This window comes from Astatotilapia calliptera, chromosome 12, assembly GCF_900246225.1.
Source record: "Astatotilapia calliptera chromosome 12, fAstCal1.2, whole genome shotgun sequence".
Classification (NCBI taxonomy): Eukaryota; Metazoa; Chordata; class Actinopteri; order Cichliformes; family Cichlidae; genus Astatotilapia; species Astatotilapia calliptera.
This window is the reverse complement of record NC_039313.1, coordinates 21,873,223-21,888,770: the sequence shown is the minus strand read 5'-3', so window position 1 is coordinate 21,888,770 and position 15,548 is coordinate 21,873,223. Positions and strand designations below refer to the sequence as shown.

At 43.1% G+C, this 15,548-nt stretch overlaps 2 protein-coding genes across 9 annotated transcripts in view; one reads left to right on the top strand and one right to left on the bottom strand.

Annotated features, from left to right (window-relative positions):
- mctp1a (multiple C2 domains, transmembrane 1a) overlaps positions 1–8,799 on the top strand; it is a 66,272-nt gene extending 57,473 nt beyond the window's left edge. For all 4 annotated transcript variants that reach the window (XM_026187637.1, XM_026187641.1, XM_026187636.1 and 1 more), the window contains one exon: positions 5,796–8,799. In XM_026187637.1, the coding sequence (XP_026043422.1) occupies positions 5,796–5,867 (72 nt within the window). In that variant the 3' untranslated portion in view covers positions 5,868–8,799. The remainder of the gene's footprint in view (positions 1–5,795) is intronic.
- A 488-nt stretch (positions 8,800–9,287) lies between these two features.
- Positions 9,288–15,548, bottom strand: part of slf1 (SMC5/6 complex localization factor 1) — a 37,153-nt gene continuing 30,892 nt past the window's right edge. For 4 of the 5 annotated variants that reach the window (XM_026188793.1, XM_026188792.1, XM_026188795.1 and 1 more), the window contains one exon: positions 9,288–10,174. In XM_026188793.1, coding sequence (XP_026044578.1) covers positions 9,678–10,174 — 497 coding nt within the window. In that variant the 3' untranslated portion in view covers positions 9,288–9,677. The remainder of the gene's footprint in view (positions 10,175–15,548) is intronic. The other variant, XM_026188797.1, reaches the window with a different exon arrangement.

Here is a 15,548-nt window from a genome sequence, read left to right as displayed (position 1 = left end):
GTGCAGGGGCCCACTATGCTTGACATCCTGGATGACTAATGAATACTATTTCTGGGCCTCAGTGTGACCTCACACACATATATAATCACACACACACACACACACACACACACACACACACACACTCTCACACACAGTTTTCCCAGCCGTTGTGCATGTTAGGTGGGTTGGGGTATTTCAGTGTACTGTTCCGCATCATTTGAAGGTGCTTCAGTGCCAGAACTGATGAGGTTCTAATGACTTTCTATACAAAGGGCAGCCACACTGGTCCACAGTTCATACACTGCATATACTGAGGCTATACAATAGAGCAAGGCAGAAGCTGTGGGACATAGCCTTAGTCTTCCCTAATTTTTAATTTTTCTTTATATTGTGCGTAGCACGGAAATGACTTTGCAGTAACATTTGTTTGTCAGCATTCGTACAGTGAATGGAAGGCACTTTACCAAAGGAAGCCTCTCAAAATACTGATACTAGGCCCCTAACAGCTTTGCCAGACACCCTGTAAAAGCTAAATCACCAGCGGAGCCTGGGAGCTGCAGTTTCTTTTTACCACTTCAACAGTTTACTTAAATCATTATCTCTCTCTGTGAGCACCCATGTTAAAGGCTGGCATGATGTTTAGCACACGTGTGTTTAAAGGAGCAACCGTCTCTCTTTGGATTACAGTTTCTTGTGTCTGGTTTGGATCTTTCGCTGGTGATAACGGATGATACCGGGGAATCCTTCATACCCTCTTAAACGAGGCCATGCTCAGGACCTTAATAGCGCCAAGTATTCCCTACCTGGTGTTTGGGAGGTGTCAGCGCACTAGTATGTTTTACGACACCATTAGCCATGCGAGCCAGGGAGTGCGTAAATGGGGGGCAAGGCAATTAGCATGCCAAGTGGCCCTTTATGATCGGTGTAAAGGAGCTGGATCAAATCCCCAATACAAAAATAAGCATGAATTCCAATTTAGCGGCTAATGAACAGCGGGCAGTCGGGTTAATATTTTTAGACAACATTTATGTTGGGGATGAAACCTCATCGGACGTGCAGGGGACAAAGGCAGGATAGTTAAAGGCTGAAACGGTGCCAAATGCCATCACTCACATCTACTAGAGGTCTCTCTCTCCTTCGCTGTGCCCTTCCCACTTTTGCAAGAGGTTTAAACATTTCATTGCAAGAGGGCAATTAGTCACTATTCAGTCTGTGTCTTGTCACAACAGCTAACAGGCAAAAGTTTTCCTTACTTTTTTTCCCCTCACTTACTGATTTACGTCACCTTGGAATGCCTTTTCTCCAACACAACAATAGACACGATTGCTGAATCTTCCAATCTGCAGATGTCTGAACTGTACACAGCAGTGCTTCCCTGGAAACATTTAATAACCCTTATGCTCGTTTAGGTGTCGCACGAGATGAAACCCGGCGAGTTTCGTGCTTTGCGCGAAAAAGGACTGAAAGGGAGAATGACATAGTGTCGTTAAAATATAGCTCGCTCAGGTTTTTTTGAATCAATTTATTTACTCGCCTATTTGCGTTTTTTCCCTCCCCACCTTTTTTTTTTGTTTTTTTTGCTCACTATCAGCCACCTTGGTTTCGCCTTGTCTGTCTGCCCACACTGGCAACATCAAAACACTGTCAAAGGTTCAGTGTGAAAGGGGGTGAGAGAACATGAGAGGCAGTGAGGGAAGAGCAGGTCCTGGGATGCTTTGTGGGTAACACGGTTAAACGAAGCACTATGCATGGTACACGCTCCCCTTCAGCGGAGCACACTTCAAAGCCTGTTTTGCACTTGTACTGTCAACATTTGGGAAAGGAGAGGAGCGAGGGTGGAGCAGCCTTTGAGCAGTGCTGGGTCTTTACCCGCCGCTTCTCTTGTCGATGTTCCCTTTAAGTTCCCCGCTCGTGTACCAAATTGCTTGTGTGCTTGCTGCATTACCTCACTTTTTACTTTCCCCCCAATTTTGGTTCATTTTATTTTACTAACGTCCCACTTTCTCCTCGCCTCCTCTGCGTTTTCTTTTTCTTCTTCCTTTTTGTTTTTTGTTTTTTTGTTGTTTTTTTTACTTTAACTAGCTCTTGCCTCCACTGGTTTTGGCGCCTGTGTGGGTGCTTTTGCGTGTGTGCTATTAGGTGAGGTGAGTGGGGAGCCAAGGGTGTAACATCAGGCGGGCCTGTCACCTGCGAGCTGGAATTGAACCTGTGATGCATGAGCCCCCATTTCTCCCGGCTGGCAGCTCTTCACAGTGAAAACTCTTGTTTTGATTGAAATGTTGTTGTTGGCACTATTTCTTTTTGTTGATCCCCTTCGCAACTCTTCATGAGAAACAAAACCTTACTTTCTACTGACAACCAAACTTTTCTTTGTTTGCATTCACTCACAAACAGGAATTGTTTGGACAGGAATGTCAACGCACGGAATTAAATTGCCGTGTATCTTCTTTGCTCCTGTAGGCGTTTGGCCATTCAGTGATCACGCACAATACCTGTCCTACTTTTTGGATTCATACTGACTTGTTTAAAACTAACAGCGAAAGATGCGAATGAGCTACATATGGAGAAACACTTTATTAAAGTTGGATCTTTTTAATTTGCTTTTAGTTATTCGATGATGAGTACAATAGATGTCCGCGCTGACGTGCTGTTATTCCTTTGCTCACGAGTGAATTCAATCATTCAGCAATTCACCCACTTGTTCTTCTACAGACGCACCACTGTCATTGATTGCAGTCAATGTGGGCACTCAGCCAGCACTGTCATGGTCCCCTAACAGAACTACCACTGCATAAACACACACACACACACACACACACACACACACACACACACACACAGACACACACAGGGCCATACAAACCATCTCTGTCCCCTGGGTTTTTGTTCTGTTGTCTGCTTTAGTTGGCATGGCTATAAAAGGATCCCCACCCACATATCTGTCATCACCCGAGCATCCACAGATATCCCTCTGTCTCACTGTCTCACCCAGTCTCTTCTTTCCTCTCATTGTTTTCTCTCCTTCTCCCTTTGTTGATTTGTTCCTTTTTTGTTGTCTATTTCTGTCCCTTCTTTATCTTGCTCCTCATCATTCTCCTTTCCTCTACCTGGATTGCCTTTCGGCGTGCAGTCTTACTTCTTTCCTGACTGTGTCCAACAAACAGACTGTATTTGTACAGCTGTATGTTACCTTGTATAAATACAAGTATGTTGTTAGCTTGCCTTGTGGACAGTGTGGAGTATCCAGATCGGAATCAGAGCAGTCTGGCTGCTTAGTGAGGCGTAGAGAGCAACACATGCTGGCCTAACCACTCTGTAAGCACCTTAACGGGACATTGGTGACCAGCACTGTGAGACAGAGGAAGCAAAATAACCCACAGTAGATGTGTGTGTGTGTGTGTGTGTGTGTGTGTGTTTTTTTGTTTGTTTTTTTATATGATTTGATAATGTTAAAAAAAAGTGCCTAGGTTTTCTTTATGTGGGCATCTGTGCATTCTTTGTCTTTGCTGGTGTTCATTTGTATATGAGTATCTGCATTTTGAAGCACATACACACATGTGGACATGTGTTTGGGCTTTGCAGGCACAGGACTGGAAGGCTTCATTGAAGCGACAGTGGGAACCAGTAAAAGATGGATGATAAAGGCTTGTTCCCAGTCGGTGCTGAAAGATGCTGCTGTTCCTGTCCACAGTAGACAGAACTACCATGAGACAGAACAGAGAAACCATATTGATGTCGGTTTGTTGTCTTCCTGGAGAATCAGAGAGAGTGTCAGTCAGTCAGCCAGGCAGAGTAGCCTATAGTACATCAACTTAGGAGGGAATCCTCAGACGATTCTGGCTCTTTGGTGCAGTCACTGTTAAGTCTATTTTTTTTTTCTATTAGTATTCAGTGGCTAGTGCTTGTCGCTTCCTTGAGTTTGTCTAGACTAGCAACTGCATTTGTGCGCGCATGCACGGATGTGCACATTTGAAAGCGAGTGTGACAGCCTCTGTTTGTTGATACTCAGCCACTGTGATGCCGTTTGCATCTGACTGTCCATCACTTCCACGTAAGAGCAGTTTCTAGGATCGGCTCACCATCTTTGGAAAGGATTCTGTCAAGAGTGAATCAATTCTTGTTGCTGAGACATACTGTGACACTCCCTGAGTGATGACGCTAAGCATCTTATGAAGTGATGAAGTGAGGCAATACGCAACTAAAATGTCTGTTTAAAGTGGTTTAGCGATGCAGTGCAGATACAAAAATAATGTCCTGGTAATTTATAGGATTAAGGAGTAGTTTAACATTTTAGAAAAGCTTTGTTTTTCCCTTTCTTGCTGTGAAAAAAAGTGACGAGACTGATACCATTCTCATATGTGTCCATTAACTGGCACGGACATATGATTTGCACAGCTCAGTTTGGTATAAAACAATAGGAACAGCTTAGAGCTTGCCAAAGGTAACAAGATGTGCCTGCCAGCACCTCCAAAGCACACAATGAAGACATTATATCTCGTTGACTTCATTTGTACAAAAAAACAAATTTTAAAACGGTGACAACAAGACTCCAGGAGGTCGCTGCTCCTGATCAAGAAATGATCCACAGCAAAACCAGCTGTAAAATCTCATCTGTTCACTACGTGGATTTTATTAGCTTTGGGCAGAACCGGACTAGCTGTTTCTCTCTTTCTCTCAGCTGAGCTAACCAGATGCTGGCTACAGCTCCTTATTTAGCTGACATATGTGACAGCCGTATCGCTCTTCTCGTGTAACTCTCAGCAAGAAAGCAAATAAATTTATATCCCAAAATATAAAACAGCTTCTTCCAGCTGTGGCCTAATAGGGTCATGATGTATACAGATGTGCAACAGATTGGGGCTTTACTTAAAGTAAAATCGTCCTTTTGCCTTCTTAGTCATGTTATTAGACGATGTCGCTGTTCTGCACTTAACAGCTGACGTGGGATAAGCGTAGGAAAGCCCATCCAGAAGCAGGAGCCTCATCAGGTAGATGTCATCCATACTGTCCACTCATTCCTGAGAAGGAGGAAAGCTCTCCATGTCAGATGTCTGGCTGTGACTGATACAGCTTTGATTATAGAGTGAAACATGGAGAAGAGATTGTATTTTGTCCCACGAAAATCTCCAGTGTGCTCATTTATCTCTCAGCCAAGAAAAGGATACAGCAAAGAGTCAAAATTTGGTCAGAGAATTTAGTTTGCTGATATTTTTAATTGGCTCCTTTTGATCAAAATGTAACTTTATCCCTAAATTAGTAGCAGGTCATATAATCCTTCTGATATAAAAGCAGTATGTATCAAGCTACATAGGATGAGGAGTGTATTAATATTGCTAACAGTTATTCAAACCTTGGTTCTGAACGGGTTATGGTGCATTTTTTCCTTCATTCTGTCTCGTTCCCATCTTCCTGCCCTTTCACTCCTCGCCATCTTGCTATACCAAAATGACTCTGTTGTCTCTCCAAGCTTTCCCATGAGCCCTTGCCCTGTTCTTTGTTTGTTTGTGTGATCCCTTCCCCTAGGCCACTGTAGCACATCTGTGAAAGTACGTGTGTATTTGTGTGCATCTGCGAGCGAGCACGCAGTCGGAGCTTTGAACAGCGCACACGTATCGTGTCAGTGTGTGCGCGTGTGAGCGTCCGCATCTGTGTGTGCGCGCGCTGTAATCAGTGTGTAATCTCTTCCCTGAGGCCACTGTTCCACACAGCTGGACTAGAGCCTCTGGAGGGTTTCTGTGCTATTCAAGCATCCTTTGCTCTTTCCACCTGACCGGGTGGTGTGTGTGCGTGCGTGTTTCTATGTGTTTTAACAGGTGCAGTACCGAGAGCTGAAATTGGATCCCAATCCCAGTCCAAATAAAAGGAAGAAAAACAACCCCGGGTAGATGACTGCGTCCGCCCACCAACTCCTCTCTTCTCCACTTTTCCTCACTCGGTCTATTACTGGACACCGAGGAACAAGAGGACGACTCCTCTGGAGCAGCTCGGCTCAGCTATCCTTTAACATTTTTGTTTTTATTTCCTGTTTAATTCTCTTCAACTCGTTTTTCCTATTTAATTACTCATGGTGTACAGTTGTTTCCCAAAATGTCCTTTTTTGTATGAAACAAAATGAGTGCGAGAAACCTCTTAAATTATTACCGTAACCATAATGCTTTAGATTTTTTTTTAAAGGCAAGTGGAAAGGATGGATGAAATGACCTTTACATCAGCCGTGTGAGCCACTCTCCTTGCTGCTTCTCTCCATCACTCTGACAGCTTCCCACAAGTGTCACACAATAAGTAAAATTAGTTTAACATTTATTCTCGCTGTTCCAAAAAAAGAAAATGACACTTGGTGTGTTTATCAAGGGAGAAGCCTTATACCGCATTCAATTTTCTTTCTTTCTTTCTTTAAGCTCCCGTTTAAGTTATTGAATGATTTTGTTAATATGTTTATATTTTGTAATTGTTTTTCTACTGAAGTGTGTTTTGTTTTCTCTCCTTTCCCTCTTGGATGTGGCAGTGTTACTTTCACTGGCAGTAATTTGGACTGTCTCCACTTAACTCAGCCAGCCAAGTTGATTAGCAATTACGGTGGTAGCCTCCAGATATCTCCTTTTACACAAACACAAACCTGGATCAACAGGCTGAAGGCTTGTTTGTGCTTTAATACAATGGCCAGATTAACTTCCTTTTTTTTTAGGTCTGAGTCTGTAGTAAACAATTAGTGTTACACCTGAAAACTTTATCAGTAGCTGTTGCCTTGTTTGACTCATTTGAACCATGTCAAAATCCTCTGTCATTCAATGAGTCGCCTCCTCTCTCTGTCAGGCGGCACGGCAGACTGGGCCCGCCGTCGTGGTGTTAATATAGATGTCACCCAGTTTATGCAGAGTGTCGTCAGGCAGCCGGGCCTTGAGGCAGCCGCAGCTCTAATCTTGTTTGAAAGGCTGGTCTCCTTCCCTCTCATCTCCCCCATGTGTTTTCCTCGGTGGCCACACGCGAGCGCGTTCACGGCCACACGCACACATGCTTCTGCGCTTAAGCATCTTGTGTTTCGGAGGCACAAACATCCTCCTCTCGCGTAAACGCGCAGTTCCTCTCAGAGATCTCGAACACGCACGCCTTACTGTACCTACACGCTGACAGATGAAAAACATTGTATTGGAACAGGAACATTCTCCCCGCTCTCAGGCACACGCGCACCAACAACTGACACACAAACGCAAACATGCTTTCTGTGATGCTGTGCCCCAGGCTGGCCGCCCTCTCCATCTGCCCCACCTCCTGTGCCCAAAGCTCAACTTTGATCAGTCTTTCCAGAGACAGAGGCTTGTATATGTGAACTGTGTATGTAAGAGTGTTTGCGTATACGCATTTATGCAATCAAAGACGAGTTGCTTTTCTTAGTGTCGGTGTGCGTTACAGTTGTATCTCCCCTCCAGCTGTAGACTGATGCCTAGATCCAGTCGCTGTGTGTGTGTGTATGTGTGCGTTGCAGCAGAAGTGCCAGCTGTTACTTGGTGTAGAGTTTGCTTAGATGCTAGATGAGCAGCAAGTCATTGTGTGACAAGGCTCCAAGGGGACTTAGGCCTGAGATGTCAGGGAAGGAGGAGTGTATGTGTGTATGTGTGTGTTTTATGCTATTTCAGATCCTTCTTCCCGTCATGCTTCCCTCCATTTGCTCTCTCTGCGGTTCCCTCATTCGTCAGTGAGCGGGGTTGCGACCCTGTCTTAAGGGATGGTCTCCTGGGCTTCTCGCTGAGCATCTCTTGAAAGATCACAGCACAGGCTACATTTGAGGAGGTCTGCTCTCATCCTATTGATCCCTGCCTCCATCTCTCAGCCTCTACTTCTTTAGCTTTGCTTGCCCCCCCACCCCCTGTGTCTGTCTGTGTCTCTGCCTTTATACTCTAAACTCTCTTCCCACCGCAACTAGCTCTCTTCTGCCATTTTGTCACCCTCTCACTTTGTCTGTCTACTCTCTCCGCTCCCTCCTTCCTTGCCCATCCATCTCCATGCTTAAATATCAACAGGCTCAGATCTGTCACTCCAAAGGACCACTGCTTTTCTTTTTCTTTTTTTTGTTAAGGGAATCCACTTGAAAGACAATAACAGACTATCCCCTAAGAGCGACGTTGCTAACTGATTACAGCCTCCTCAGCAAACCCACTCTGTGACTCGTGAGGGATGGCTTTGTATAATGCCTAAAGGGATTGTTAGAATACCTGATGTGTATGCGTCTACTACTATATGTAGTCATTTTCCAGCAAATTGTGGTGACTATTGTGCGGCATTGCATCCAAAAACTGTCTCTCACTCCTTTTCTCGTCATTATATTTCATTTGGGCTCTGTTTTAAAGCAAACCAAAGTGTTTTTATTTTGTATGATGTCAAGAAGATGAGTTCTAGAAAAGGAATGTATCAGACTGACAGTTTTAAAGAGAAAAAAAAAAGCACTTTTATTTGCACCAAGTTGAAATGAGACTATTTATTTTTTAAACCGTACTGTACATAGCTAATTACTTGTTAATTTATGGTTGTATTTTATACAGTATGCCTGTCAATGATCTGGTGATGATGCTGTAAAGTAGGTGTGTGCCTGCCTCATTTTCTAAGGTCTGTCTTTTTCCGCCTGCAATGTTGCCTGCCTGTGACATCATCTTTATGTGCCCAGTTCTGACCAATAAGAGTTTCAGACAGCAACGCTGTAGAAGCCAAGACAGGGTTGGGTCAAATGAAAATGTGGTATATATTTCTGATATGAGTAATGGAATGCATCTGATGTATTTTACTCATTTAAAAAAACTAATGAAATTAAAATATTTTTTATCATCTTGTTTTTCCTGATTTATTGCAACCCCTTTTTCTGTACTGACGAGCTTTGTTTCGAAGGTGCTTGTAGAAAGAAATGAATGAAATGTGGACTGTTGCTCTCAGTTTTAGCTTGAAGTCTCCTCCTTTGCACCGCTCACTCACCAACACATGGGCCCCTCTGCTCGGTTCAGCTTTGCGAAGCTCCTCATTCTTCACTGGTGCCTGCATGGCTGAAACCCAGAGCGTACATCACTGAGACCATTTGAGAGCACAACTGCTGGATAACAGTTTTTTGTGTAGCCAACATATAAACACCTCCATCTCCAGAGCACCTTTCAGCTGACTTGCTCTTTACAAAGAAAAAAAGACATATCTATATATTGTTAAGACATCTGATATATTGCTGCCAGAATTGTTATATGAAGTAATGAAATAATCAAAGAATATATTTTACTTTTATTTATAAACATGCAAAAAAAAAAAGAAAAAAGAAAACATGAGGTAGCAACACTCGACACTGAAATAAAACATTAGTGGTGTCATACAAAAACATCTTGAAATATTAAAAATAAATAACATTTAAATTCAAGAAATATTTGCAAAACACAGAACTTGTAAAACTCCAGAAAATATACAATATAAACAGACCAAGCCAATGAACATTAGGTATTAGTAGGTATAAAATTGTAGCACTTAAGAAATGAACAGCTTTGAACTTGCATGCTTGCTTTAGAGGCAGATATCCACAGGAAGACTTATTTTTTGCCCTGTGGACCTATTTTAAGGCCCTGGCAAATTTTAGGACCATGTAATAAAAAGTTACCTTTTTGTTCACTTTCACTCACAGGTTATGCATTTAAGTCAGCTTCAGTGAGGTGTAAAGTGATCCTTTAACCTTACAGATCACCTACTAGTGCTTCTCCTCGCGACCTAAGATCCTCTAATACCCTCATCAGGAACTGTGTGTTCTCTCCTTTGCACTCTATTACACCCTGAGACACCTGTCCCTGGTACTTCCCTTGGCTGAGCTCCCACAATGTCTCTACATCTTCTACCAGCCTCACTGCCCGCTGGTCTGCCCAGCCCTGAGTCACTTTTTGGAAGGAGTGCCTCTCCAGTGCCCTGACCAGCCGGTAGCCTAGGCTGTGGTGCTTGTCGCTGGTTGGTGTGTGGTGAGGAATGCCCGTTTCCCTGAGGTAGGAGAAAATGAGTAGGGACAGCAGAGATGATCCAGCCTCCAAGAGGGGAAGGTTAACTTCAGTTGCTTTATTTCTCAAAAACTTTGTGTCTCCAAGCTGTGCACTATGGAGGAGCTCTTCCCTCTGACTTGGCTCAGAGACTAGATCCAGTGGGACCCGACCGTGGCCATTCGTCTGGCGTAGAAGGACAGATCCTAAGATGGGACAGAGATGTACAGGATCAGATCACACAAACTTTTTTATTTTTAAAACACAAATTAAAACTATTTGTTCTGATACGACAAAACATTACTCCATAGTCTTCAAAGCGACAATGACAACAGTTAGGGAGGCACTACTGTCATAAGTCTCCATATGTGAAAGTGCTTTTGTAAAAATTAAGGCAGAACATTAGAAACACAGGTTAACATGTACTTGAAGCTACGGTGCAGTAGAAAAAAAATCCGATTTTAAATATTTTTAAGTGGCAGTTTGGTCTGAGACTTTGGTGTTAATGAGTGTAATGTAAACAGAAGCATCAGTGACAACAGTAGCACAGATAAAACTGACATGCAGTCAAAGCTACCTTCGACTGCAGCGTCATTATCAAATAAGGCAGAAGAGACAACACGGGTCAACGGCAGGACGCCGCAACCGATCTAAATTGTGCATTCCTGTGTGTGCGCACTAACAGTACACAGATACAGTGACGGAGAGTCCCCAACCCCAAACAAAAAACAGTGTGTGAAGCAGAGAGTTTAAATGAACAGCTGTTGTCCCAGTGGCACTCACTGCCAGCTGAGGCTTTTAGCTCACTTCAGCAGTAACATCAGCTGACACCTTGTCTCAACTCTCTGACTGGCGGGTCACTTTGTGTTTGTGTAAGGGTTAGTGACCTGATGAAGGGTCTGCTTTTCCTTCCTTTTATGTGCTCCTGTGAGTGAGCTCATCAGAGAACAGGGTGCTACTGGGGGGGATGACTAACTAGTGACTGTGACATCAGCAAATTGATCTGTTAAGCTTGTGATACAAAAAATAAAAAAAGTGGCTTGTAACAATAACGCCACTCAAGTTACGCATTAATCCATAACATCTGTTATTGTGCTGCAAACACTCCATATAGACTCGTAGCTTCCGGGAATTTCTATACATTCAAAAACACCTCCAATAACCCTGACATGGCCCTTTCAGACATGCTTCACTACATTCAAACTGAAGATGACAGTCTCTGCTTGAATGTAACACTTTTTCCGTCTCCTTTTAGAAAGCCAGCAAAGTTATAATGGTGACATTCACCCCCCTCCCTCCACCTTCCTCTACGCTCTACTCTTCTGCTTCTCTGTTCAGGCTGAAAGCCATTTTCCAGTGTCAGACAAGCCCCTGTGCATTTAGCCTACGTGGAGCGGGTCGAGTCAAGTGTGAGCCCTTTGTTTGCTTTCACACAGACCCATTTCTGTGGCAAACTGCTTTTGATGGCACTTGACTGTTCAACCTCGGCAATGCTGGTGCCACTTGTGAGCAAGTTTACGGCTCTGTGGAGGCTCGGAATGACACACAGACAGCTGAAAGACTGCTCGATACCACTGCTGGCAGTTGTTTCTGTTTGACAGACACTGTGGGGCTGCAGGAAGCATGATGTTTTAAAGGAGGGACGATCATGTGCGTGTGTTGCATTGTGACATAAACCGCACTTACTAAGCCTCCCAGATTCCATTTTTATAAAAAGCCATCCTTTTTTCTCTCTCCTCTAAGCGACACTTAAAAAAAAGTTTAAAAATGAAACATTATGAAATTTGAAATTGCTCTTCATCCCTCTGTCTGCTACACTGTTTGTAGCAGTTATGAGATAATCGATGAGAGCTCACGTAGCCGTTAGTGGGGAAGGTCAACGCTCATCTACCTTTTAGTGCTTCAAGTCTGAGTGGCAAAAACTCAATCTGCATAAATTGTGGCATTAATCTACATAAACTTTTACATAAGCGAGCAAATTTCGAATGCTGGGGTCAGGCGTCGGGGGCAGCAGTCAAGGACGTAAGAGCGCAGATTTGATCAAAGTGGCCACAGGAGAAAGGTGGAGGGTGGGGGGAGGCGAGCGGGGAGAAGAAGCAGAGCGGTGTATGTGAAACAGAGTGAGATTGTTCACAGCAGGTCATAATCACCAGGTTTCTATAACAAGCTGTCTTCGCCATTACACTCATCCACTGTAATGTGTGAAATCAACCCTGGCCTGACACATTGTAGAAAGTTTCAGGTCGACGTTCAAGTGTTAGCTGAAGAAGGGGTGGGGATCTTTTGTCTTTTCTGTATTTTCTATATTATCTCTTAAAAAATAAAATAAAATAAAATGAAAAATAAGGGATGGCTTTCTAAGTAGTGCTTTTTTCCTTTTTCACAATATACCCTGTTGTGTGTTCCTTTGAGAAACTCAGTGCTTAATAGAGCTCCACAAGTGGGCTGTAAGTTTGTGCCATGAACCCAAGCACTTTGTAGAGTGTTTTCAACTTAAAGTGGAAATAAGTAAAGAGGAAATACAAGGTTCAATTCAATCACTCCTACTTAATTCTTCTCTTTTCATCGACTATGAAAGCAGCAGTCCTCTTTAGCTGCAATGCAATGACCTTTAAGCTGCTATTGAGCAAAGAAAACATAAAAACGAACAAGAGAGGGCAAAAATCATATTAGAAATAGTGCAAGAAATGCACACTGGATGAAAAAGGACATGTGGGGACAATAACCATACAAAGCATCACTTGCATTATAAGACAATACATTTGTAATTTACAATCAGACAAAAGAAATCTTGCACTAGAATGAAAACAAAAAACAAAAAAAATAAAGTGATAACGTGTGTGCTTTCCCCCCCAGTATTCTCCACCATCATCACATTAAACCCCACTGACAGACAGGTTTCAACCAAAGTGATGACACTGGTGATGGGGAGGAAGGGGCCACCCTAGCACGGGCTTGGGCTCGGCTTGCCAGAAAGCCCGCGAGGCTGACTGTTTGAAGGCTGCATGTTTGTTTGTAGAACACACAACTGACTGTGTGACAGTGTCTGCAGTTTGTCACATTTGCATGATAACCTGTCTTATTTCCATTAAGCGTCAGCTCCTGTCTTTCACCTTTTCATATTTGTTTTTACTCGTTCCATCGACTGAACAGAAGAATCAGTCGCTCCTTATTATCCATCATAGGACATAAGACACCCTCTAATGTTCCACCACACAACTCTACTGCACTCGATACAGATGTCAATGGTCATATCCAATGCTAAATTACATATTTCAACATAACAGAAGACACGGAAATAGCATCACGTGCTGCTTATAATGTAATACATGTATACAACACAGTGTTATGAGACTACCGCCTGAGGAATGGTTTTGGTGCAGGGACTGTGACTGAAGTGAATCCAGGTATTGGCGCTGGGTGTCAGATATGCTGCAGTGGAGATAAATACTGCACCTGGGGGATTACATGAGAGCATAGGGTAATTACACCAACCTCTGTGTGTGTGTGTTTGTGCGTGTGTGTTTGATGCAAAAATACCCCACTATAACCTAAGCTCTGAAGCTACTAGCGGAGGGAGGAAATTCACATGCTGAGTGAATGCACCAGCCAGATGCAGTCTGGCTGTTTCACACCACACAGGCATTTACATACAGAGCGCAAAGCCCTTTGGCCTTTAGAGGGCAGGCGAAGACAAGAAATATAAAAGCAAGAGTGGAGGAAGGGAAAATCGGCGCTAAAAGAGGGAGGGAGGGAGGATAGGAGGGAAGGAAAGAAAGATGCCGTGCTCCCTCCCCCTATGTCTCTCCCTCTCTCTGTCTCTGGTCTGAGGCTGGGGCTCAGGCAGACAAGCTGGGAAGCAGGCAGCTCCACAGCATGGTAAACATCCTCTCGCCCTCTCTCTCTCTCTCCCGCCCCCCACCCCCCTCTTGCTGCCTGAAAAAGAGAGGCAGGGTGAGTGTGTGAACTGCAGCCAGGGGCACGGCATCACTTATCCACAGGGAGCTGCTAGCTAGCAACTAGAAACCACAGCGAAAACAACAAGGCCAACCAAGTGACGCACCAAAGCAGCCAGCGGAGAGGCATCAGATGTGGAACAACCAGACAGACGAGTATGCTAAAATCCCCGTCTGTAACAGCAGTGTCTGAACACTCAGTGATATTTCGTTTACCGATATTAATGGAGGAGTAACTGCACTGGTTTGGATATATTATTGTTACCTTGTTAATTCACATTAAAATATTGCTGGCATTGTAAACAGTTGCTATGCTTTGTGTAATCCAACACCACTACAGTCACTTCTAGTTATAATGGGCATCAAATATGCTTCGACTTACTGGATGCTGGCCTTTAGCACCTTAACTCTTTCCCACCTACTAGGTATCTTTTCTGAACTGAGCAGTTTCTGTCACATTTCAAGGCTGCTTCCAGAATAATAATAATAATAACAACAACGACTGGGTGTACATCAGAGGTTATTAAGGATGAACTTTGCCTATGCCGCTTACTGCCCTTGCTATTCTTCAAAAAACCTGGAACCTGTTCAAATGGTCATCAAACCACATTTTTATTGCGATATACTCATAAAACTCATCATCATCATCATTATGGGTGCTGGGGAGACTGTCAGACTGGAGCTCTAAATGAATCCTTAACTGGTCCTGAATCTATCTATTAATCTAATTAATTGTGTCTTATTTCCCAGTCAGTAAATCCTCCAAAAAGTTCAATTTGATGACATCACTTAGACGAATCAACTCTTCATTTCTGTTTTTGTTTTCTGGGACAGGCTGGAATAGGACACCAGCAAAGACGAATCGCTTTCACTTCCACCTCATATACAGTCCTAAAACAAGGACTTTTCAGTTTTTTTATTGTGTGGGAAAAGTTTGAGTTGAGAAACTTCAAATCACTTTACATCCCAATTGTTTAAAGACTTTATTGACTTCCACTACATACAATATTTTCTCTTCTCCAAAAACAGCTTCAGAGGTGAGCTGGAGGTGTCCTTAAGTACTTTAATTACAACACTCCATTCACGCTGCTGTATTCAGCTCGTCATTGAAAGAACGGTTTAAGAAAACACACTAAACTGCTGTTGAATGCATGAGCTTTCACTACGACCCATTCCTCCCAAGTTCAAACCAGTGGCGTGTCTAGAAAATTTTTGTTGGGGGGGCCAGGTAGGGGCACAGATTTGGAGAAGGGTGGCAGATTTAATTGGCAGATAATGTTTAAAAAAAAAAATTCTACCAACCCTTAACCATAATTCAATAATCCTATAAACCTAATAACCAAATGCACTTTTAACTCTTATTAGAATGAGATTTTAACCACTACGGTGCAAAGTTTTTAGATACTGCGTTGATAAAGTACAAGAGATACAATCAGTGCTTTGTCAGTGCTTACTCAGCATTCAAGGACAGCAATATTTGCATAGTATTTTTACATATAGTGCACATATGTTTTGGGCAAAAACATTTTTGAAAATTAAAATACGAACATTTGTAACAAACAATTGACAAATTAGCCAATGCCAATGCAAAACTTTATCTGCCTGTTAAAAAAAGAAGATAATC